The following is a 25,770-nucleotide window of genomic DNA, read 5'->3' on the forward strand; positions in this document are numbered from 1 at the left end:
GTAGAAAGGTAGGAGAACATTCAGCAATAACAATCAAACAGCAAGATACTCTCTATGGCAGTCGATCAGTTCAAGCAGCAGTGATCTGAACTTCAAACTGAGCAAGATTGCCCTTAGGGTATTCCAGTAACTCCAGTGAAGAGCACTGACTGGTTTGCTTTCTTATCTATAGATGTTTCTTGATGTAGTAATCGGATGGAAAGAATAATTAGCTGTTGATCCACATTTACTCTCAAGTTTCCCCTATGTATGACTGAACTACCTTATCAATCATTATCACTCTGGAGCAATCTCACCTTAGCTCTGAGAACGACTCAGTGACCTTCAATACAGTAGTAATTCCCTTCAGGTGAAACTGGAGGAACCCAACTTTTCAGATGATGCCTTCATGGTGTCATCTGTTGAAATAATGAAATTCCCCAAAATCAAAGGCCCAAATTACACATAAAGTACACTGACCTCATCTGCAACTTTAACTGTGTGTTCCATATGCCAAACAGGTCAGTGCATCCTATCACAATAAATGTTCTGTTTGCAGTGCAGATGCAAACTCAAGACACACTGGGAACTGCACAGTAGTGAAAGATGGACTGGCTGTTTGAGGCAGCTGGAAAACCTTTCAATCTGCAGGCAGCAATCTTGCCTCACTTTTAAAAGAAGGAAGAGATCTCCACACAGGCTGGTACAATTAATAACTGCACTCACCTTCAGTTGGTGTCTAGAAATGCATAGGACCCCGATTTCTACTTCCAAGGGGCACCTTTGGGGAGCACACTAACTGTGCTACCTCCATGTGGTGCAGCATTATTGTGTGGAATTAGAGTGCCTCTTAATAGCCTCTTTGCTTGTGTGCCATGTCTATGATCCAGCTTGGGTACAAGGGCAAATGATTCTGTAGTTTTGTGGCGCAACATCCCTAAACCCTAGTCAAGCATCAACCACAATCCATTGTCAGGGTGAACCATAAAAGGCACTAAATTAACCTGTGCTTAGCCCTCTGGTAGGTTGGCACAAAGCGGTCACATTTAAATTAAAGGAAAAGTGTTAAGTATTTATGCTACACACTAGTAGTAATAAAGTAAAACAAGCATTTGGAATGCAACGGGTCCCGCATTTGCTTGCGTTAGAGCTATAAAATTGTAAACTCCTAACCAGACGTTTCTTGCCACACAAATTAAAAGAAGAAACGAAGCGTGATCGTGCTATGTAAAATGCAGCATGATCGCGCTGAAATTGAAAACAGAAAAACAGAGCGCAATTGCGCTATGTAAACCCCAGTGCGATTGTGCTGCGTGAAAAATAAAAGGATAAAGTAGTCTGGAAACCACGCTGAAAACATGGAGCCTCGTATGTTTTCAGTAGTTTAACGGTGCTGTGTAGGTGGGTTAACTACCAGAAAAGGCATGACATATGCATGCCTCTCATGAATGAAAGCAAGCGGATTTTAAAAGGCAAGCCCACGAACCAATGAAAGTGACTGACATGACATGGGCATAGTTAGAAACTCAGAGAGATTACTGCAGGGGACGGAGCGCTTTGTGTTCACCCCTAAAAACAGCACAAGAAAAGCTCATACCAGTTACGAAATATAGTACATTTTAATAAAAGAAATGATACTAGAATGACAGAATCTAATAAATAGAACTGGGTATATGTAGTTTAAAAGTTTTAGATAGATATAGCACTTGAAAGCAGAAAGCACCACTACTAGTCATCTAGTCATGCTACACAGGGGACAAGTCACAAGTTCAAGCCGACTTACAATGGAGCATGATGCAGAAACAGGGACCAGGTTAGTTTTGCTACAAAAGTTACTCTTTCAGTCCAGCATGAAGAGTTCTGTTTGTGGTGGGCAAGACTGCAAGGAGCATGGAGATCATCCTGAACAGTGGTTGCTGTAGTGCAAACAGCAGATCTCGCGTTGTGGGCAGTCATCACTGTAGTACAAAAGTTCAGTCGGGCATCTTAGACGGTCATGGCTGATGCTTTACCTTGGCTGTCACTGCAGGCTGTCGTATTGTAAAGTGCAGATCTTGCATTCAGTCTCAGCAGACAGTCTGGTTCACTGGAGATTTGCATTGGCTGGCAGAAAAGTATTTGCGTGAACAGGCCCGTTTGCAGTCACAAAGTGCCCCAAACTTTAGGATTTCACATTTTCCTGCAGGGGTATGAAGTCTGATGCCAGCCAAGAGTCCAGGACTTGGTGAAGCATCTCTTTAGGATCAGGAACTTTATCAGACAGAGGCCAGGTCTCGGACATGTGCAGCAGCAGGGCCAGTGAAGCGGTTCAGCTGGGCACTTTCAGAGAGGCGTCTGGAGCTTGTTGTTTCCCTGTGGCTCAGACAGAAGGTCTGACCCTTGGAGTCACTCTGATAGCTTCGGATGAAGGGAGCAGGTCCAGTCTTTCTTCTCAGAGTGCACAACAGGCATTGATCATCAGAACAGCCATCTGGTGGTCAAGGTAGGCCTCAAGCAGCAGTGCCGTCTTTTAGGGGAACAAGGCATGCCTCAAGCAGTAGGGCAGTAATCTGGGAACAATGTAGGCCTTAAGTAGCAGGGCAATCCCCTGTGAAACAAAGCAGTACTTCAGAAATGTCCACAGGCCCCAGGAGTGTCATGAAGAGTGACCCTTGAGGCCCAATTTGTATACCTGGTGCCCGCCTCTGAAGTGGGGCCAATTCCCTATAATACCACCATATCTAGTTCTGGATGTTCTTCCATTCACCTGTTAAGGAGCTGAGAAGTCTGAGGTGTTAAAAGATTAGTGTGAGGTTCCTTTGTGTGTGCAGGAAGTAGAATCCTTTCAAATGTAAGAGGGCTGTGCACAGCTGTGCCCCCAACCATCCTGGAAGGATGGCCCTTTCAGTCCACACCTAATCCCCTTTTGTGTCATGTCACTGTCTGGGAGGAATGCACAAGCCCAGCAGAAGAGCCATTGAAAATGTCAGAAGGCACAAATGGCTAGGACAACAAAATTGCAACTTTCTAAAAGTGACTGACTTTACCACTAAAGAGGATTTATATTACAATTCAGCTGAGTATAAATAGCATATCTCTTTCTGCTCCCAATCAAAAGTTAGCACGTATTAAATGTGATAAGGTAACACCTCATTTGTCAATGGGAGAGAGAGGCCTTACAGCAGTGAAAAAAGACTTCAGGAGTTTTTCACTACCAGGATATGTAAAACGTAATTGCACATGTCCTACATTTTAATTACAATGCACCCTGACCTGTAGGCTGGTTCGGGTTGACATAAGTATTGAAAAGGAAGGCTTGGGTCCGGCAAAAGATTTACTCTTCCAGGTCAAATTGCCATATTAAAACAGAGCTGCAGGCAACAGTGGAATCCTGAGACATGTTTTAGAAAGGCTATTTTAATGGATGGCACAATTAAGTTGCTGGCCTCTAGAAGTATTTAGATACAGGCCCTGGGCACATATAGTACCATATACCAGGGACGTACAATTAGATTAAAAGTGCTAATTAGTTGTAAGTCAATTTTGCCATGTTTTAGAGAGAGAACACCCACACTTTAGCACTGGTTAGCAGTGGTAAAATGTGTAGAGTCCTCAAGCCAACAAAATCAAATTCAGCAAACGGGAGGAGTGAAAGCAGAATGTTTGGGGAATACCGCTCCAAGAATGTCAGCTCCAACATTTGCTAACTGCCTTATGATCTAACCTATGGCCTTAAGGGGAGATAAGTCAGTAATCAAAGAGGGCAGATTATGGCTAAACACATACCCCTGATTATCAGAAGCCCCTAAGGCAAAAAGAGACAACCACCTTTGAGATCCAAATTCTCAATGTGGTTGGCAAAACCACCCCCAGTTTTTATAAGCAGATACATTCACAAATGGTCACTACCACCAGATACTCCTATTGAAGAAGAAAGATGAAAAAATCTGTGTCTGGTTAAGGATCTTCTGGTTCCAGGCCAAGCTGTCCAGAAAAGTGTCCATTTAGAAGCATTTAAAGACATTTGTATCACTTGTATGTAGTGGTGGGGTGCCCCATCAAAATGGTAGTGCTAAAAGATCTACTCTCCCATGTTGCTTCAAATGAATTCTCATGGAGAGTTTCCCAAGAAAAGAGGGGAGTGTGCATCTATGATAATGAATAAATATGTATGCCTCTGTGCAGATGTTTATATCGTCAACTTTCAAGCTCCTTTATAAGCTTGGATATTGCGTCCTTCAACTTGTTCAATTTGTTTGATTTTGAAGTTCAGAAGTCAGAGGCGACCATTATATTATTCAAATGTGGCATGGAATGCATTCAGTGAACTGCAAGGTACAGCAGGTGGAATGGCTAGGAGTTAAAACCCACAAAAGCACCTAGTGGGAGCACTTAAGACCAACATTTGAATTCCACACCCGTGAAAGTAAGTAAGGAAGGAACAATAATTACAACTAGCAATCAGTGTTAATAGATGAAGGCTGTCAAAGGGTGACTGCAAGAAAATTATATGCTTGCCCATAATCGAGAGTGAGAACCACACCACTGTGCCCTAGTGTTCATAGTAGCTATCTTTGTTTAGTACCTAAAGTTTGCAGCACAACTTTGCACTTGGATCTAATTGAATATTTGCCTCACCAGAGGTATTTATCATCAACTGTAAGACCATATTAACTCACATCACCCCAGCTCTAAAATACGTTCATGGCCCGCCTATCAAAGAACTGAATTTAAAACTCTTTGCCTGGTCTTTAAAGCCCTGTGTGGTTCTAACTTAGGCTACCTTGCTAATGATTTTACTCCATATGGTCTGACAAAAAGCATAAGGTTGGTTTCCCAACACTATTTCTCAATTTCCATGCCAAACCTGAAATGATTTGGGACTCTGCGTATCCTCCAGGAAAACAATACTTTAACATTATGTAGTCACATGAAGACTTGTCTGTTCCAATATGCATTTTCATCCTTGCCTCAACTGCCATCCTCATCCCTACTCCCCAAATTCTGCTGGACACAACAGCACTTTAAAAGAAATTAGTGAAATAAACATACACCTTGAATGATTGTGAACTTGGTAGGAAGTAGGCAGGAACTGGATTTAAAGAGTGAGAATATATGCTGGGACTTCAACAAGAGGGAGGTGAAAGAAGGTAAAGGGGCAATGGGAGTGTGGTAAATATAAGACCAGAGTGCAAGATCCTAGGGCACAAAGGTCCCCGTCTAACAATAGTAACACACATGAGAAAACGTGAGTGGTGGTTTGGAAGGGGGGAGGTGCCAAAGAGTCTTGTTACATCCTGCAGTTCCTGCTTGTGGATAATTTGGCTGCTTGGTGGAAACCTCAGCACTGCTCTCTGCATGACCACTAGAAACTGGTCTTAAAGACAGTCTTCCTTGCTGAATCCTATGGATGAAACAAAGAACAGTATGCATTACAGTTCATAAAGCATCTTTACTTAGCTGGTACTACCATTTAAGGCTCTACTTGAGTTTCTGTCTGCTGTTGTCATCAGGAGATTGACTGGTTGCTGCTAATAAATTTGCTCATGTACTGACAAGGTAAGTTGATTTGAGTGAATCCCTGAAACATAAGATGCAAGATACTTTTGTAGTTATAGAGCATAGTTTGTGTTCTATCCTAGTTATTATGAGCTATGATTGGTATCTGGGGCCTATTAAAGGGGATGTAACGTTTGCAAATAGCTTGATTGCCGGTGCAATTTGCCTTAGACTGCTTTAAATGTTGAAGTAAAAAATGTTTAGAGGAGAGAGTTATATTTGAAATCCATATTGTCCAAAATCACACACTAGCAGTCTCATATATTACAAATTGAGTTGAGTATTAGAGCTAGCCTATTTTGATATAAGCAAGGGTTTACAGCTTCAAGAATACCCCATTCCTTCACAAGAAAATGTATGATGAGAAATTGATACATTTTGTATTTTTCAGGTTTCAATTATGTTTTTGCATCACCCACATATGTTTTCCAATAATAAGAGCAAAGTTACTATTTATTGTTGAAATTGAATGAGGCACATTGGAATTGACCAAACCATTACACAGAATCCTAGGTTTTGAACGATCCCTTTCCCTAACCTTAGCTTAGGTATTTTCTTTTACCAAATACCATGTTATAAGGCTGTTCAGGCCCACTGCTAACCGTGATCCTTACCCTAACTGTAACCAGAATGTTGAACCTAACTGTATCCTAACTGAATCCTTAAACTAACTGTATCCTTGCTGTGTAGCTCCTTCCCAAACCTACACCCTAAACTTTCCCTAATTTCAGCCTACCAACTAACTCATACTCTAACCGTAATTTAATAATTTTCACTTAATGTTTTCAAAAGCCTAATTCTTTTTCATCACTTCCTTTTTCTTGCACTGACCACGCACATTTATTAGACTTTTCATTAATAATCTTTTTCTCTTGTTCTCACTTTTTGTTCCCTGCTTTTTTTTATTTAATTGATTGCTAAATGTCTGGACCAAAGACATGACAAAACAGTAATTTCAATATTAGACAAATGACAAGAACATGACCTAGTGCTCTTTGGAGAAAGAAATGTATAAATATTGCTAAAACAAAACTGGCAAATTTATAAAGAAAGTCATGTATTTTGCCAATGCACTGTACCCTGAGGTCCCAGTTCTCAGTTGATCATATTTGTAAAGATTGTCAAGATCTACCTTTGCATATGTGTCAGTATTTATGGAGTGCATACTTAGCTTCAAAGCAATGGAGTGCTGAACAGTCGGGATGGCTCCCAGGGAGATTGGTGGGTGGAGGGGGGGCATTAAATAATTGGGGGGTGGTCAAGGATAGAATGAGTTGGATGTGGTGTTCCTCGAAGAGATGTCTCTTCAGCTTTTTTTCTGAATTGTAGGAGAGTTAATGCTGATCTAATATTGTTAGCGATGCTCTTCAAAATTCCAGGAGCATGAATGAAGAATGCTTGCTTTCCTGTTTCTTCTACTTAGATACATTTGTGATCTGTTTAAAAAGCTTGAACAAAGCTAACCAGCATCTGAAAATGGTTCTCCTGAGATCAGACTGTATGCAAAGAGACAGACATTTTCTTTCTCAACAGATGGAATTATGAATTGGTGCCATTTCCTCTGGAAAGTTAGTAGTCAGTCATTTCAAAATCCAAAGCGTCCAATATTGGGGACATCCTCATCCTAGAAGTCTAAAAGGTATTTAAGGCATATTAGCCACTGCCAAGTTCTAACAAATATTTTTGTAGGATTATTCGGCGGTGGTGGCTAAAGTGCTCAGATTAACCCAAAATAACATGCAGTTCCTTTTGACAGAAGAGGTAATATTAATTTATTGAATAAAGCTTATTCTGCACCAATGTGACTGTTAAAAATTATATTTAGAAAAATGCTATTATGTATTGTCATTGGTGCTGTACAATAACAAAAACATGTGGTCATGTGAAAAGACTCCAAAAAGACTGCAATGGATTCAGAACTCTGCTGCAAGACTACTCCTCCACATACAGCTATAAGCTCACATCTCCCATGCCTTGAGGGCCCCTACATTGTTTACCGGTTGCCAGAAGATCTACTTTCAAGCTGCTTTGTATCACCCAATACATAGAACAGTACCTCTTTTCATAAGGAAGAATATCACCAAATACAATCAACAAAGGAACCTCCACTCAAGATTGGCATCTCACCCCAAAATCCCACCATACAAGAAAAAGACAGTAGGTAGTATATATTTCTCTGTTCAACTGACCTTGGAATTCATTACCCCCAAATAAAAGATCCATGAATAACTATCTTATCTTCAGAAGACCACTCATGATTTGGCTCTTTCCTACACAACCACCATACTCAAACAGCAGAGTCCAGCATGTTCTGTGTATGTCAACATTTATAATTTGATATGTATAATAACTGTTTTATCTTAAAATACATACATACTCTTTAGGCCTGCTTAACAAATGTATAGATTGTGCAGCCACTGAGCAAACAATCTTGACTACCTGAGGAAGGCGGAAGCTGAAACATTGTAGTAGAAATATATTTTTGTTCTTTAGTGATTTCATCTGTTTGAGTCACTTCTTTCTTGGATATTACATTTTCTTGTGGCTCATTGTATCCTTTGGGATCCAGATTTTTGCCCTGGCTGGCTGCTGTTTTCTTGTGATCCTGCATCTTCCAGTATGTATGTATGTATATATATATATATATATATATATATTATGCTTAACATGTTCATAGGTCATTACATAGTTTCTATATAAGTTGTTTGATTAGATGCTGAGTCTGTTTTATCACAATAGCTAAATATCATCTTGACTTGTCACAAGCATTTCAGTATTGAAATATTGAGGAAAAGATTAAAAGGAATGTTATGCAAATTACCTTCAAATGCAACACTAGGGTCTGTGTTTATACATTACAACTTTAAATCTCAACATATTATCTTCCTTAAACATATAATCCCTTTCTATGTAATATTGTATCTATATATTTATCACTTTACTCCTACTGTACAAGAGAAAATAAAATCAGTCTCTCCAATGCACTACTTGCTCACTGTTGGAAAATGGGTTATTGGTAAGGGCAGGTAAGTACCTACACTTAGCAATAGGCCACTAACCTCCACTTAGGCCCAGTTAGGTCTCAGTAAATTAAACCCAGCTCAATCCTTGGTAGCTTGGCAACGAGCGACAAGGCTTAACTTAGGAGACAGAGTGTAAAGCATTCAAATATCACAAAACAGTAATTAAATAAAACACAGGAAACAGTTCACAAATCCCAAGCCAATTTATAAAAATAGATTATTTTTATCTTTAAAATGACACATAAATGAATAAAATCGGATAAGGGGAACAGGAGATATGATTTTTTTTAAAGAATTATTGTTTTCTAGCGCCTAGAAACAAAAAGCGCCAATCTGGTCATCTGGTCGCACCTCGACTGGGGCAAAGTCAAAGTTTAAGGCCGACCGCAATGGAGCCTGGCTCGGCTACAGCCCGTGGGAGGACTCGGTCAAAAGTTTACCTTCACACTTAGTCGTTTTTCAGAAGATTTTCTTCAGCAGGACGAACCTGCCAGTCCAATCTGACCTCCTGGAACTCTTCTCCGGATACGTGTTGCGGGAGCCCTCAGTGGAGATTTTTACCTTCGGACTTAGTTGTTTTTTCGAGGTGAAAATCCTTCGACCGGGGTAAACCTGGATCTTGATCAGGCGTCCTTGGATCCCTCCTCGGATACACTGGCTAGGAGGTCTTGGTCAACTTTCGACGTTCGGACTTAGTCTCTTTTTTGGAGATTTTCTTCACCAGGATGAACCTGCAAATCAGGCCGGGTAGCGGTTGAGGCAAAAGTTCTCCAAACTTCTGGATCTTCTCCCAGATGTTCTTTTAAGGTTCTTTTGGGGTCCACAGCTCACAGCTCACCCCAAGGTTCCAGGAGTTCAGGAGATCCTCGGGGGTGTGGACTACTACTCCCAGAATGCACCGGGTGCAAACTCCTTTTTGGCCACTCGACAGTGGTCAACTGGTCGGTTTCTTCAGGAGTTGGTGCATGGGAATCTGGTTAGCAATTTTTCACCTGTAGCAAACAGGGAGTCCCTCCTTGAACCAGTTGAAGCCAAGCAAAGTCCTTCTTGTGGTGAAGCCCAAGTGTGCAGCTGGTGCAGTCCTTCTGAGTGCAGGGTCCAGGTGCAGGCCAGGGCTCCAGCAGGGCAGTCCTCCTCCTTCTGTAGTTCTTCCTGGTAGGGATCTGGCAGGGAACTGCGGTGTGGGTGCAGGTCTGCTAGTTTTATCCTTGCTCCTGGGTGAAAAACAGGGGGGTTCTGCTTCTCCAATCAGGTACAGGGTCCTTCCCCCTGTGATGACCACTTCCTGGGAAGTGTGGAAAACATCAATCCCAGGAGGCAACATTCCTCAAAAATCCATCATGGTTGAAAGTGATTTTTGGAGGTTACATCTGGCTGAGCCCTCCCACTGGTGTGGCTAATAATCATAAACACGCCCCTCTCCTAATCTAATCAAGGGGGCACCTAGTTGTCTGGGGTTGCAGGATGTGGGGGTGTTGCTGGGTTGCTCCACATGTCCTTCTCTGACTTTGAAGACCAGTTTGGCAGCCCTCCCTCTTCCTGCCTCACCATCTGTTGAGAGGATCCCCTCCCACAGGCACATCTCTTTGTGTGAAGCCAGGCCACTTCACACCTCATCAAGGTAGCCTGGCCAGGCTGCCAGAGGCTGGCCAATCAGAGCACAGCAGCAAAAACACTGCAGGGCTGAAGTTGGCAACTTTTTAAGTAAAGTTTAAAACTCTTTACCTGAACAAGTTATATTAAATCCAACAACTGGAAGTTGTGAGATGTATTATAACAATTAATTTGATACCAAATTCTTTGAATCTGTCACTTAAGGGGACTTTTAAAATTAAAATAAAGTCTCCCCATTCTAGCCCAATGAAGGCCATTCACTACAATGAGAGAAAAACAAATTTGGCTGTTTTTACCTCACCAGGGCTTATATAACTATTTTTATAAGGTCCCTGCTCATAGTTACATGGCACCCAGCCCTAGGGGCACGTAGGGCACACCTTAGGGGTGACTTATATGTAAAAATAAGGTAGCTTAAGACTCTGGAACCACCTTTAATTCCAAAGTCGAATTTGCATATAACTTTAATTTAAATGCAGCCAGCAAGGCAGGCCTGCCTTTAAAATGACACTGGGCACCTCAGCAGTGCACCTATGGGTACACTACCTATGCTGGGGTCCATAAACCTACATGCCCTACCATATACTAGGGACTTATAGGTAGGTTGACTTAGCCAATTATAATTAGCCTAATTTGCATACTGATTTTACACAAAGCACAGGCCCTGGGACTGGCTAGCAGTACCTAGGGCACCATCAGAGTCAGGAAAATACCAGCAAAAAATGGAAAATGGGGGCAAAAAGTTAGGAGGCCTCTGCAATCAGCCCTGTTCTCTCACACTCACCCTATACCTCTCTCACTCTATCCTCTGTCTCTAATCTCACACTTGTCTAAAACCTCATTCTACTACTATGATCGCGGAGATAACCCTTCCTAAACTCCTCCCTCCTCCATCCCTCCTGGCTCATCCCAAACCCCATATTACTATGATCTCCCTAATCCCTTCCTATGGACTGCACCGTCCTGCATCTTTCCTTTTACTCATCCCAAACCTCATTTTACTACTATCATCTTCCAGTGAACACTATCTAGATTCTTCCCTCTTCTATCACTCCATTAATCTATTTAATTCAACTAACAGACTGACATTCCCAAATTAACTCATATTTCCCTACACTAATACTGATATTATACTCACATTTCCCTACGCTAATACGCCACTAATCCTCTTGGGTTCCAGACTAGCGTACTACTCTCCAAAAAGCGTTTTGATACCTCGTCTGGGGCAATAAGCGCTATATAAATACAATTAAAATATGCATACAGTGTGGTGAAATTATATCTGATGCTTGAAACCAGTATACTTAAAATCAGTAAAGTAAAAGTAGGACAACTTTTACAAAATAATGTTTCCAAAGCACAAAGCGTTTGCCTTAAAGAAAAAGGAATTTATTTTATGCTTACCCTACTTCTAGGACCTATTAAAATGATCACAGATAGTCCTACAAGGAGTACTTCACCTACTACAATCCCCATCTTTTTAACCAAAATGTGTATTGCAGTTTTGAAAGTTCATTTTGTTTTTAATCTTAAATATTAGACTTATATATCACTTTGGAACAGAAGCAGCCCATCCTTAAGGGTGAAGTGGACCTGTCCTCCAAGCATGTCCAAACCTGAAGAGTGTCTGTCAGGCTGAGCAAGGTGTCAGCCTGACCCACATTCCTCAAGTTCCCGTCAGACAGCCAGATGCTGTGCATGGGCTTAATGGGCAGGTGTCTGGCTGCCTGAGCTGAACTTTTCTGGGCTGAAGATTTCCTAGTTATGTGGGTGTGATCGCCTCAGCTCTGCAAAATGCTTGGATGTACTGCCCTTTTGATGAGAAGGTGCATCACAGCTAGACTTGGAGAGAATGCCCTTGGCACTTCAGAGCTTACAACTTAAGCACCCCAATCCAAAAGAGATACATCAGCACAGTGTGGGGTGGGATCGGCAGGCTCACTGACCCAATTCCACTCTGTGATGAGCATAGGACTGCCACCTCCTCTCACTGGCTGACCCTTAACAAAGTTAGCCACTGAGATGAGTCTGCGGTCCCAATCCTCCAGAAACCACTGAGGTTTGTCTCCCACCACCTTTCCTACCTTCCTTCCTGCAGCTGCACTTTCTGTTTCAGTCAAAGTAGATAAGCTGGAAGGCCTTTGACATCCTAACAGTGGGTAATCGGTTCTGTTGTCAACTGTTGCTATGTCTTGCCAGAGGGTTATGCGCTTCGGAATCTGAAATAAATGATAGAGGGTTTCTATATGACCCATACATATCAAATTAATACATTTTGTGAGGAGAGTTCCCTCTGAACATCACAAAGCCTTGGAAATGCAGCTAGAGCTCACACCAAATATGCCACAATTCTGAAATATCACTGCTATGAATTTAGACTTGGAAAGTTATTATTTGGTAATGAGGCAGGGCACCGAACCATAGGACTGGAGTGTCCCCTGCCTGTGCCCTCCCTGCAGGAGCTGACCTTCCACTGGCATAGCAGTGGTAGCTTGAGCTCTGATGCAAGGAAGGAATATGTTTCCGTGACTATTGTTTGAGTAGGAAAATCACACAATAATTAATATTCTCTATGCCCTCTGGGCCCCAGTGGCACTACACCTTTGATAGCTGTACTCCTGCTGACTACCATTTTTTTAAATACCCACCACTTTGTCAGGCAGTTTTTGACAAAGTCTTTTTGCCAAGATGGTGGGACCACCTTAGGCAAATGTAATTCCATTAGGGTGCCATGTAACAGCAGCCAACTTAGCATTTTTTTTTCCCCAATTAAAAAAAAAAAAAAGTTGGGCTTCTTTCTGCGAAACAAATGCCCTTCCATAATATGCAGGTAATTTTTCCCTGTTTGCTAGTGATATTGTTTTCGATTTGCTGTCTGGTTCCGCTAAAGCAGTCCTGGGCAGGGAAAATGAAGGTTGGAAGGACCGTCGTAAGCAGAGCGGGCCTTCGGATATTCATGTTCAGCAGCCATACAAGATTGTGCTGTCTTAAGGGTCCAAAGGTTGAGCGTACTGACTGTCAGGCTCCTCATCCTACCCCTTCCTCTAAATGATAACAGATTGAAGCATTCGCAAGTCAGGAGTTCGGCCAGTTAACAGCAGGGCGCCCTCTCGGCCAAAGTCTAAAAATGAGACCCTTAAATGGAAGGCCTTTTATGGTCTTCAAATATTGCAAATGTGTATTTTTCGGCTTATGTTTTTATGTATCGCTAAGCTTTAAATGTGCGTGTCTTTACTGTTAATGTTAACACAATGGGACTAATGATGCCTTCAACTAATGTTCAACCAGACCACCTTCCTACTGTGATATGTACCATTAATGTTGTGCTATACAACATTTTGATAAAACGCTAAATAAATAACTGCATATAAAATATTAGATCAATCAGATGTTTGTTACTACGAAAACAGCAGGTATTTGACAAAGGGAAATTGGACATTAGAGGAGCAGTAATTCAAATGAGAGAGGTATAATGGGAGATTTGAACTTGTGTTCTTTCTCACTGAATTTGAAACAATATATCCTGCATGCATAATATATTATTATGGTGAGCCCATTACCTAAGTGTAACTACAGCTATTTAATTTTAGCCCACAGATTGTCCGTTTTTTATATTGAGACATCGAGAAATGTAAAACACTGATTTTCTGGTGACTAATTGCATATTTAAATATATCATGTTGCATACTTAATGATGAAATGTGTTGAATCCCCTTGTTACCCCATCCTTTGTATAATGTCTAATGTTCCAAATTCACCAAGCTTCGCAAGCCAAAATGTCTCCAACAGAGCTATTATTGCTATGTTTAAATGCAATATAACAGAACAACTAATGTACCAGCAGTTATGTTGACCTACTTATGTTCTCACATTTTTCAAACGTGTTTCTTTGCAGGGGATCAAAAAAGTATGTGCTGCTCTGTATGAAGGCTATGAAGATACTGCTTTCGGAGAAGAGACGTTAACTAGAATTGACCTGTGCTCCATGCATAAGAAGCCGAAGGACTCTGGATATTATTTCTGTGAGTATTCAATTCATGTTGGCTCAAATGCTGGAGCAGTGACTCCGACAATAGAGCCAGACATTGCTGATGCACCTGCAGTGACTGTAAAAGGAGTGGATAGTTTTCCCACTTTCGGAGTGACCTCAGTCCTAACACCAAACCTTGCAACTGCTCCTTCTGTGGTTCTAAAAGAAGATATTGAGAGCAACCCTACAGTTGAAGTGACATCAGTACTAACACCACACCTTGCAACTGCTCCATTGGTGGTTGCAGAAAAAGATATTGAGAGTACTCCTACTGTCGGAGTGACTTCAGTCCTACCAGAAGACCTTGCAACTGCTCCATTGGAGGCTACAGAAGAGTTTAAGGGCTCCCCCACTGTCAGAGTGACTTCCGTGCTAACACCAGAGCTTGTAAATCCAAAATCAATGGCTACTGAAGAAAATATTGAGAGCTCCCTCACTGCCAGTGTGATGTCTGTGTTAACAGTAGACCTTGGAACTGCCTCATCTGTGGCTACAGAAGATTTTTTTGAGAGCTCCCCCACTTTGGGAGTGACTTCAGCCTTAACACCAAACCTTGCAACTGCTCCATCTATGGCTATTGAAAAAGATATTGAGAGCACCCCTACTGTTGGAGTGACTTCTGTGCAAACAGTGGACCTTGCAACTGCTCCATCAGTGGATACAGAAGAATTTTTTGAGAGCTCCCTCACTTTGGGAGTGACTTCAGTAATAACACCAGACCTTGCAATTGCTCCATCAGTGGCTACAGAAGATGATCTGGAGAGCTCCCCCACTGCTGAAGTGACTTCAGTCCTAATACCAGATCTTGGAATTGCTCCATTGGTGACAACTGAAAAAGATACTGTGTACTCCTCCACTATCTGTGTCATTTCAGCCCCACAGCCAGATCTTGCAACTACTCCTCTGATGGTTACAGAAGAATTTGAGAACCTCCCCACCTTCAGAGTGACTTCAGTGCTAACACCAGACTTTGCAACTCCTCCATCGATGGCTAGTGAAGAAAATATTGAAAGCTCCCTCACTGCCAGTGTGATGTCTATGCTAGCAGTAGACCTTGCAACTGCTCCATTGGTGGCTACAGAAGAATTGTTTGAGAGCTCCCCCACTTCGGGAGTGACTTCAGCCCTAAAAGCAAACTTTGCAACTGCTTCATCTGTGGCTCCAGAAGAAGATATTGAGAGCACCCCCACTGCTGGAGTGACTTCAATCCTAATACCAGATCTTAAAATTGCTCAGTTGGTGACTACAGAAGAAGATATTGTGAACTCCCCCACTGTTGGCGTGATTTCAGTCCTGCCACCAGATCTTGAAACTACTCCTTTTGTGGTTACAGAAGAATTTGAGACCTCCCCCACTGTCAGAGTGCCTTCAGTGCTAACACTAGACTTCACAACTGCTCCATCAGTGGCTACAGAAGAAGATATTGAAAGCCCCCCCCACTGCTGGTGTGGTTTCTGTGCTAACAGTGGAACTTGCAACTGCTCCATCGGAAGCTACAGAAGAATTGAGAGCCCACTGACTGGCAGATTGACTTCAGGGCTAACACCAGACCTTACATAGGCTCCATCAGTGGCTACAGAAGTATATATTGAAAGCTCCCCCACTGCCCTACTACTGGTGTGTACTAACGGTAGACCTTGCAACTGCTACATCAGTGGCTACAGAAGAATTTGAGAGCTCCTGCATTCTCTGAGTCACTTCAGGTCAACACCAGACCTTGCAACTGCTCCATTTGTGGGTACAGAATAATCTATTTGGAGTTCCCCCACTGTCAGAGTGCCTTCAGTACTAACACAGATGTTCCTACTGCTCCATTGGTGGCAGAAGAAGTTATTGAGCCCTCCCTCATGTTCAAAGTGACTTCATTCCTAACACCAAACCTTGCAGCTGCTCTACCAGTGGCTACAGAAATTAATGAAAGCTTTTCCTGCTATTGGAGTGACTTCGGGTCTAACACCAGACCTTGCAACTGCTCCATCAGTGGCTACAGAAGAATTTGAGTGCTCACCCACTGTCAGTGACTCCAGTGCTAACACCAGACCTAGCACATGCTCAACCAGTGGCTACAGAAGAAAGTGCAGTGTTCCCCTACTGTGGGAGTGACTTCAGTGCAGTAACCAGACCTTGAAAGTGCTCAATTGGTGGCCAGCAAAGAAGTAATAGAATTATTTGATTGTTAGTGACCTCAGTCCCAACCCCAGGCCATGCAATTGCTCCATCCATGTCTACAGAAGAAGTTATTGAGAGCCCCCCTACTGTCACAGTGACTTCAGTCCTAACACCAGACATTGCCAGTGCTCCATCAGTGGCTACAGAATAATTTGAGAGCTCACCCACTGTCAGAGTGACTTCAGTGCTAACACTAGACCTTGCAACTACTCAATTGGTGGCTACAGAAAAAAATATTGACTGTTGGAGTGGCTTCAGTGTTAGGAGTAGACCTTGAAATTGCTGTATTGGTGGCTACAATAGAAACCAAGTTCACCCACTGTTAAACTGACTGTAGTGTTAACACCAGACATAGCACATACTCAATCAGTGGCTACAGAAGAAAGTGTTCTTCCTCTGTGGAAGTGACTTTAGTGCAAGAACGAGAGCCAGACCTTGAAAGTGCTCCTTTGGTGGCCAGCAAAGAAGTAATAGATTTATTTGACTGTCAGAGTGTTGTCAGTCCTAACACCAGACCTTACAACTGTTTCATTGATGTCTACAGAGGAATATATAGAGAGTTTGCCCACTGCCAGGGTTACTTCAGTGCTAATGTTAGACCATTAAACTGCTCCATTGATGGCTACAAAAGAAGATATTGTGAGTTCCCCCACTGTGGGAGTGACTTCAGTGCTAGAACTTGATCTTGAAAGTGCTCCTTTGGTTGCCAGTGAAGAAGTAATAGATGTCTTTGATTTTCAGAGTGACTTCTGTCCTACCACCAGATACTACAATTGCTCCATTGGGGGTTACAGAAGAAGATATTGAGACCTCCCTCCCCCCCCCCCCACTGTCTGAGGGAATTCTGTACTAATGGTCGACCTTGCAACAGCTCCATTGGTGGCTGCAGAAGAATGTGAGTGCTCCCACACAGTGGGAGTGACTTCAGTGCTAACACCAGACCAATCAACTGCTCCATCAGTGGCTACAGATGAATTTGAGATCTCCCCCACTGTCGGAGTAACTTCAGTACTAACATCAGACTTTGAAACTGCTCCATTGTGGTTACAGAAGAAGTCATTGAGAGCTTCCCCAGTGTCAGAGGGACGCCAGTCCTAATACCTGATACCCTACCTTGCAACTCCTCTATTGGTGACTGCAGAAGAAGATACTGAGAGCTTCCCCACTGTCAGAGTGATGTCTGCTAACACCGGATCATGGAACTGCTTTATTGGTGGCTACAGAAGAATTTGAGAGCTAACCCACTGTCAGACTGACTACAGTACTAACACCAGACCCAGAGCATGACCAATAAGTGCCTACAGAAGAAAGTGTAGTGTTCCCCCACTGTGGGAGTGACTTAATTGCAGGAACCAGACCTTGCAACTCCTCCATTAGTGGCTGCAGAGGAAGATATTTAGAGCTCCCGCACTGTCAGAGAGATCTGTGCTAACAGTAGACCTTGCAACTATTCTATCTGTGGTTGCCGGAGAAGATATTGAGAGTTCCTCCAATGTTGGAGTGACTTCATTGCTAATGCTCGACCTTGCAACTGCTCCATTGTGGCTAACAGAAGAAGTTATTGAGAGCTCCCCAGTGTCGGAGTGACTTCAGTCCTAATACCGGATACTGCAACTGCTCTGTTAGTAGCTGCAGAAGAAGATATTGAGAGCTCCCCCACTATCAGAGTGACGTCTGTGCTAACAGTCGACCTTGCAACTGCTCCACCGGTAGCTACAGAAGAAGATATTGAGAGCTTCCTCACTGTTGGATTGACTTCAGTGCTAACAGCAGACCCTGCAACTTCTCCATCAGTGACTGCAGAATACTTTGAGAGTTTACTCACTGTCTGAGTGACTTTATTGCAAACAAAATACACTGAGTATGCAATCTCTGGCTACAGCAAAAAGTGTTGAGAGTTCTCCCATAGTGCATGTGATATCAGTGCTAGAATTAGACACTAGAAGTGCTTCATCAATGAATATTGAAGAAAGAATTAAGATCTCTCTGTCAGACTGTCTTCAGTGCTAGAACCAGATATTGCAAATGCTCCTTTGGTGGCCACCCAAGAAGTAATAGAGAGTTATTCCACTGGTGAAGAAACTTCAGTGCTAACACTGGATGTTAAAAGTGCTCAATCTGTGGCTAAGGAGGAATTTATTGAAAGTTCTCCCTCTTTGGCAGTGACTTCAGTGCTAGAACCAGACATTACAAGTCTATCATCAATCTTCAATGCTACAGCAAGACAGGGCTCCAACGATGGCTAAAGGAGTAGGTAGTTTTGCCACTATAGACATGACTGCAGTACTAGAACCAGACGTTGCCAGGGTCCTATATGTGATGATGGAACAGAGAATTGAAAGTTCTTCCTCTGTTGCCATCACTTTGTTCTTAAACTCAGACTGCTAGTGCTTCAGCAACAGTTACAGAAGGAGTCCAGAGTTCTCCCACTGGCAGCGCTTGAAATGAACATTCCCATTGAAATGAGAGTGAATCCCGGAGAAGATAGTTCTACCACAGTGGCAGGGACTTCAGATCTAAGTCTGGAATGTTGCCAGTTATTCCTCAATTACTATGGAAGGATGAATAGCTAGTTCTGCCTCTGCTACCATGACCTCAGTGCTAAATCTAGAGTACGCCCACTCTGCAACAGTGGCTACAGAAGCAAGAATATAGTGTTAGCTCACTGTCTGAGAGATTTGAGAGCTAGAACCGGACAAGGCAAGTTTTTATCAATAAATATGTAGAGAGGACTGGAGGGTTTTGCTTCTGTATGAATGACTTCAGTAATAAATCAAGGGTTTGCCAGTCCTCCAGCAGTCCTCCAAAAGGAGTTGATAGCTATGCCACTGTCGAAGTGACTTCATTGATAGAACCTGACACTGCCACATTAGAGACTATTGAAGAGGCAATGGGGAGTTCTGCTACTGTGAATATACAAATACACAGAGGACTGGCTGTCACCTTACCCATGATTCCTGAAATTGGAATTTCAAAATTCAATAACGTTGCAGCACGAATGGTAAACAACAGAAATTGAGGGACAGTAGAGCTTGAAACTGGAAATCTCAGAGTAGCAGCTCTGGCTGCAGATCAAGAAATGGGTGGTTCTGAAAATGAACTAGTTTAAATGTTGCAAATTTCTTCAGAACTTGAAATAAGATTTTCTGTGAATGGGGAAATTACTGCAGAATTTGATCGATTGAACACAACATTTGCTCCAGATTAGATATGGAAGTCTTCAAACAAGCAGCACTGACCACAGAACTGGTAGTAGCATGGTTTAAGAATGCATCATCTCAATCATTCAACGTCTGGAATTTCACCATAGCTGCTTTGGCCCCAGAGTTAGAAAAGGTAAATTTCAGTGACTGTGCTGTTCCATATGGCCCACGAAATGACACAGTCCAACAGCGCAAATGAAACCCGTTCAGTGATCCCTGAACACAAAATCTGGCTAGAGGCATTTGTAAACCATAACTTGGGAAGATCTCCCTCAAGGACTCAAGTAGAAGTAATGGTTGGACACTACCAATGGTTGAAAGGAGTAGTATGTGAGCTGGAAATGAAGGAACTAGCATCAATAGGTGCCAGTAAAGTAGATGAGATTCCAGTATGACACACCTGCTCTTCCACCATTAGAACAGCAGCTAAAACATTAGCAGATGTGATTCCAAAACAAGATCTGATGGAATCCTGTTTATCGCCAATTACAATGAAACCGTAATTGGAGATGCTGATTATCAAACAGTCACCACGCGATAAAGATAGGGGCATTTTAACTGTTTCCATATTGGCTTTAGAACCAGAAATGGGAGGATTTGCAATACAGCATTCATTCACGAAAAACTAAATTTGCGTCCCTGCTATAGATCCAAAGACTGAAGCTTTACTGGTGGTAAATTCCTTTTATCGTGCCCTGAAGAACTTGAAGTGGAGAATTCATAACTGCAATCATGTTCATAACAGTGGTAAGCAGCAGTTTCTAATTTAGAAGGAAGCGAAGCCGCTAATTCAGGCCTTGAAATAGGAGTACGAGCCACCATGATCATGAAGGCATAAGTATAATTTGACATCTCAGCCACTGTAATTATTGACTCCAAAACTAGAATTAGGTGCTTACAGAAATGCATTGTCAATTGAGAAAATAACCCCTAACACGAGCACAAGCATAAAAGTAAAGTCAAGGGAAATAACTGGTCAGCACTTCGATCATTTTAACAGTACTCCTAGATTGTCAATACAAATGGAATTTAAACCTCGGAACGAGGTGACATACATTTATCCGATTTCAGTCTATTTTTCATGCACTGTCTAGTGCAAAAATATTTTCTAATACGAGCTGGTTGAAAGATTCACTTTCTGCTTCCCAGATGCTTGTTTGCAGTTCTGTATGTGAATTACATGGAAAAAATACATCTTTAAAAAAATGAAATGACAAAAAATTATAAAGCTTGATTTAAACTACGTAGCTTAGTGTAGTTAGTGCTGTTAAAAGTAGTAATTAACTGTTCACTGTCCAAGAAATGATCTGATATAGTTTGAATTTGAATTATGCAAAGGAACTGATCACCTTCATAGCTAGTGTTTAGTTTCATAGAGGCGCATGTTTTATCTCTTTATATTTTCTTATTTTCTCAACATTCATTCAAATCTAGTGATAAAAATGTGAGAGATCCTATTAGTGTAGCAGTGGGATCTGATGGTAATTGTAAACTGCTCAGTTGTAAAATAGTACATATTTGCTTTGATGTAGTTTAAATGTGTAGGAAAAAAGTTCATAAATGTACACATTTATTGAAAGTGCAATCAGTTGCATTTCACAGCTTAAACCTGTTACATTTCTGTTAATTTGTATTTTGTTTTTTGCTGGAATGTCTGACGTTCATCAGTTGTTCTCATAATGGTCAGCCAAATTCACGGGAAGCCTCTTGTGATAGGGCTGAGTTGATGTCATGAGATGAGTCTAATAACCTAAATACACTGAATAAAAATATAACGTTAACTGTTGAAAATTATTCTTCTCAATGTGCTGTAATACACAGAATACTGTAGTAATTCCTTAAATATAATAATATTTGATGATGCAATCTAGTTTGAATCCGTCTTGCTCAGATGGTACTTTACCTTAAGTTAGCTCTTATGAACAATTAAGTGACAATTCTAAATCATGCTTTACTCATACAGATTGCTTTGTCTTGCAGCCAGGGAATGATGCCTACAAAACTGCTCTCTGCCTGCCGTGTCCACCGTTCTTCTCTCCTAGAGGACTTCCTACTCCACTTTAGCAAGCTCCACTTATCCCCAGCTAGTGCATACATTGACTCTGGCTTTGCAAATCGGTACTTTTTAGGAAGCACATCACCCAAGATGTATCTAAAATCCTAACAATCTGACAATATTTACTGCACTGGCCCAACATTTACGACATGCAATAATCAGCATTTTTATTGGATACCTCACAGCAAGAATAGCATCACACCATGTTTTTTCAGACACAACTACAAGTGATCATATTGGACAACGCAAGTTTCATTTAAAACCCTCAGGAGCGTAACACAGAACAAAGCCACATAGTTGGTGGACACAGCCACGCCAACACCACTGTCCAGCATTACACCATCCTACACTTTAGAAGCATGCAGATATATCCCTCAAGGAAGCACCTCATGCGCACAGCATTGCATCATATTTCCCTACCTGAATTGTGCTGCATTTATAGAACACACTCCTGTTGAGCAACTGACAACAGTCCACTTAAACTTTTCTTCATGCTCCTCCATACACACATGAAATATTTCCCTAAATGGAACACATTTTATTTGAGCACTAATATAGACAACCCTTTTTCTAAAGTAAATACTGAACAAACTAATCACCTCTCACAATCCAACACCAACAAACTTGTAAGGAGGAGGAAAGCATAACAGGAAAGGTGCAACAACATTATAGACCAAGCTAAGGTGAAACAACAAACAGACGCACTCAATTGATAGGACTCCCAGATCTGCATAGAAGGCCTTTCAGATTGAGAAAGTTCCTTGATGTCTTAATATTGGTAGTGTGTGCTGTACTAATGCCAATCACATAGAACTTGTTGATTGAGAATGGTAATGCAGATTGTCACATCAAACTGAGATATTAAGTTCTAATTGTACACTGACTAAATGTAATCATTCAACTTAGCTTTGTCTATCAAGTTGTGCCCCGTTTTTGTAATGCTCTCCTTCCTTGTTCCACTTTCTGTCCTAATTCATATCAGTACACCCTGATTGTCTTTTGTATGTCTCTTACCCCTGCTCTCCTATGCAAACTCATCTGCTGTAACCTACCTGTCTCTGTCTCCCTTCCTTCCAACCTGGCTTATTTTATCACAGTTATGTGACTCTCTTGTGAAATTATCTGCGTTTTAAAAAAATGTAACTTCGCCTACTTATATGTTCAGCACACTGAAACTCACTGCTTGCTGTATAGCAATATAAAAATGAAATATTAAATTCAGCTGCCCCTCCCCATCATTTCAATACTACAAGCCACTGTAGAGCAGCCACCTAAGACAATTTGTCAGGATGACTCTATATTAGGCCATTAATTTAAATATTTTATAGAGTAGGAAGATGGTAAACAATCCAGACCACGTTTGTAGCTATACTCTAGACACTAGTTTGGGCCAGATTATTCATCTAAAATTTCATAGAGAACCTTATCCTGTAGGGTAGGGGTGGGACAGGGTAAAAAAAAATAATAATGAAAAAAAAAACGTACCTGTGCGGCTGCCACCACCGGCCACCTCCCTCCTCTTCTGATGGTGTCCCAGAAGTCACTGGGATATTAGCACAGGCTCCCCACGCAATTCTGGTGCTGCTCTCATGCTATGCCTAGCATGAGAGCAACGCCAGGATTGCTCTGAGCCGCCTGGTCTGGTGCTCAGACAGTGCCCTGGGAACTGTGATTTTTCCTTAACCTGGCTGTAGAACACAGCTGGGTTGGAGAAACCTAAGTGTACATGTCAGGATGGCTGGCCAAACTGACATGCACACTTAAGTGCACTCCACTCCTCCCCCTCCCATAGGCCATCCCCTTCCCTTCCTGCGCCAGCAGCTGAAAAATAAAATGATAGTAAAATATTGTTTTATTTTTCTGCTGCTGGCTCTTAGCCAGTGGGGTGGCGTCCCTTTGCCATTGTGGAGGAGCCGCCTCTGCCTGTAGGGTAGCCTGGCAGGATGAATGTCATGTGGCTATAGCCCATTTGATGAGCTTGCCTCTATAGTAGTGAATGTCTTCTCTTGGATTTTCACAGTTTTTGAGCATGTCTAGTGAAGCCGTGACCTGTCAGTGATCAAGTAAAGAACCACTTATAATTCAAGCAATCTCAAAAATGTCCTTCTCATGCAGTTAGCGTCTGAACCAGTGCTTTCTCAATTATCGTTTTTAGGATCATTCCCTGATGCAATTGGTGCTTTTTTATTTTTTTTGTTATAAACAGCAGGCTTGCATGTTTCCTCTCCACATCATGTTTCCTAGAATGGATTAATGGGATTTCCAGTTTGTGTAGGTAGGTCTGACATTGCTGTTGTGGGTGTGTTTTTGATCCTTCACAGGAATAAAATGTGTCAGAGTGGTCGACGGATCTTTTGACCTAGAAAGATATGTGGTGAACCATCAACATAATTTACATCCACACCCCAAACAATTTAGACACCATAACCAATGTGGCCACAGCAGAAAACTCCAATCAGCAAAAATATGTATATTAATGCATCCAAAATTGAAGATAAAATGGGCTTGATTCATTGGAGAATGTAGTCTACAAGGGATGGGGGCACCATGCTAAATGGTCAAAAACATTTTGGAGCTAGATGTGCTGAGAAAATGAGGCATGTTTGCGGTGTCTATTGGCAGGTCAAAAGACATCTGTATTTATTTCAAACACACTGTTCCCTTTGGTGCACAAGATGTGGCTGCCTTAGAGGCAGAAATGAACGGGCACTGAGGGTGCTGTGAAGGGTGGCAGACTAGGCGAGGACAAAGAAGACGTCATTGAAGCACCCTGCGAGTGAAGAGACAGACTACAATGGACGATGTCCATGCTGATCAACTGACATTTATTACATGCTGCTCTCTCCCACTAAGAGAGAGGAATGTTAGGGGGGAGGGCTGAGAAGGTATCCCAGAAGAGAGTTCTGTAGGGGTAGGGCTCATCAAACGGTGTAAAAGGTGATCCAGAACGGAGCCCTGTCTCTAAATCTGGGGTCCGATGACTCTTTTCTTTCTCTGTTCCGAAGGGTGAGGAGAATATGCATCAAAATATTCAAATTAATTTCAGTGTAACTCATTGGTCACACATTAAATTCCAGAGACTAAAAGTTTAAAGGGTCTTATTTTAGACTCCAAGTCAAACTTATGTTTGTGAGTCTCAAAAGTATAGTATAAACGTACAGAATAATCAATAGAGAATAAAAATATTGCACAACACAGAAGTTGATTAGCATATAAAATACCACTATTTCAATAGTAATAATGGAGAAAATAAGGAAAAACAATTGAAGCATTAAATTTGAATCCACGTTTTCCTACCTAATCATTTGACTTGAAATCCTAACTAGGCAAATATTTTGTGGGTTCAGAAAGAAAAGTAGTCAGCACAACAGAACTTCGAGAGGTATGGCTGCATGAAGTCACATAGAAATTAAAGTTCAAAGGATGTATCTCAGTGAGTCCTGGTCTCAGCTAAAGACAGGCAATCTGAATCTTACTGCTAACTAAACCACACAAATATTGTTTCTTCCAAGGGTGATCTCATGGACAAATACCTTTCCCAGTTCAAAACATATTGATAAATTACAAGTTGCTAATTGACATTCAGCTTTCTGAAGTCTTCAGTGTTGACCTTAGTACACCATCTTGCTTTGGAATTTCACAAGAGTTACAGCTGCCAACCCACAAAACTCCTCCTGTCCATGATGAGCATTCCTCCTGGCTATTCTTGTCTTCCCGCACAATGAGCTCCCAATTGCCTTGGTCTCAAATCCTGACACTTGCAGCTTTTAGAAAAACATGCAAAAAGCTATCTTCACGTTTAAAGGTAGAACACAGGAAAAAATATGGGCCTTCACTCTCACCAAACTAACTAAACACAAATATACTTTTCAGGTTAAATAAATTCTATACATCTCTTATATCAAAATATATAATGATTATAAAGAACATTTCTAAAATACTATAGCATAAACATTCTTTCTGATCAGTGATACAATGTGGCATACATGAAATACTGCAATAATCTGTGCGTTTTACTCCTATGTCTTACCGTGCACCTTGTTTAAATGAAAACATTTCTTACAGTATGCAGAAACCATAAACCCTGCATTTCATATTTTAAGAGACATAATAGCACAGCCAAGTTACACTCGCGCAACCCATCTCTGATGACCTTGA

General features: G+C 41.7%; 1 protein-coding gene across 1 annotated transcript in view; it reads left to right on the forward strand.

Annotated features, from left to right (window-relative positions):
- The window catches only part of LOC138276099 (uncharacterized), a 233,974-nt gene extending 219,838 nt beyond the window's left edge, over positions 1–14,136 (forward strand). The window contains exon 8 of the mRNA XM_069219156.1: positions 14,050–14,136. Coding sequence (XP_069075257.1) covers positions 14,050–14,081 — 32 coding nt within the window. The 3' untranslated portion in view covers positions 14,082–14,136. The remainder of the gene's footprint in view (positions 1–14,049) is intronic.
- The last annotated feature ends 11,634 nt before the right edge of the window (positions 14,137–25,770 follow it).

The sequence above is a fragment of the Pleurodeles waltl genome, chromosome 2_2 (genome assembly GCF_031143425.1).
Source record: "Pleurodeles waltl isolate 20211129_DDA chromosome 2_2, aPleWal1.hap1.20221129, whole genome shotgun sequence".
NCBI lineage: Eukaryota > Metazoa > Chordata > Amphibia > Caudata > Salamandridae > Pleurodeles > Pleurodeles waltl.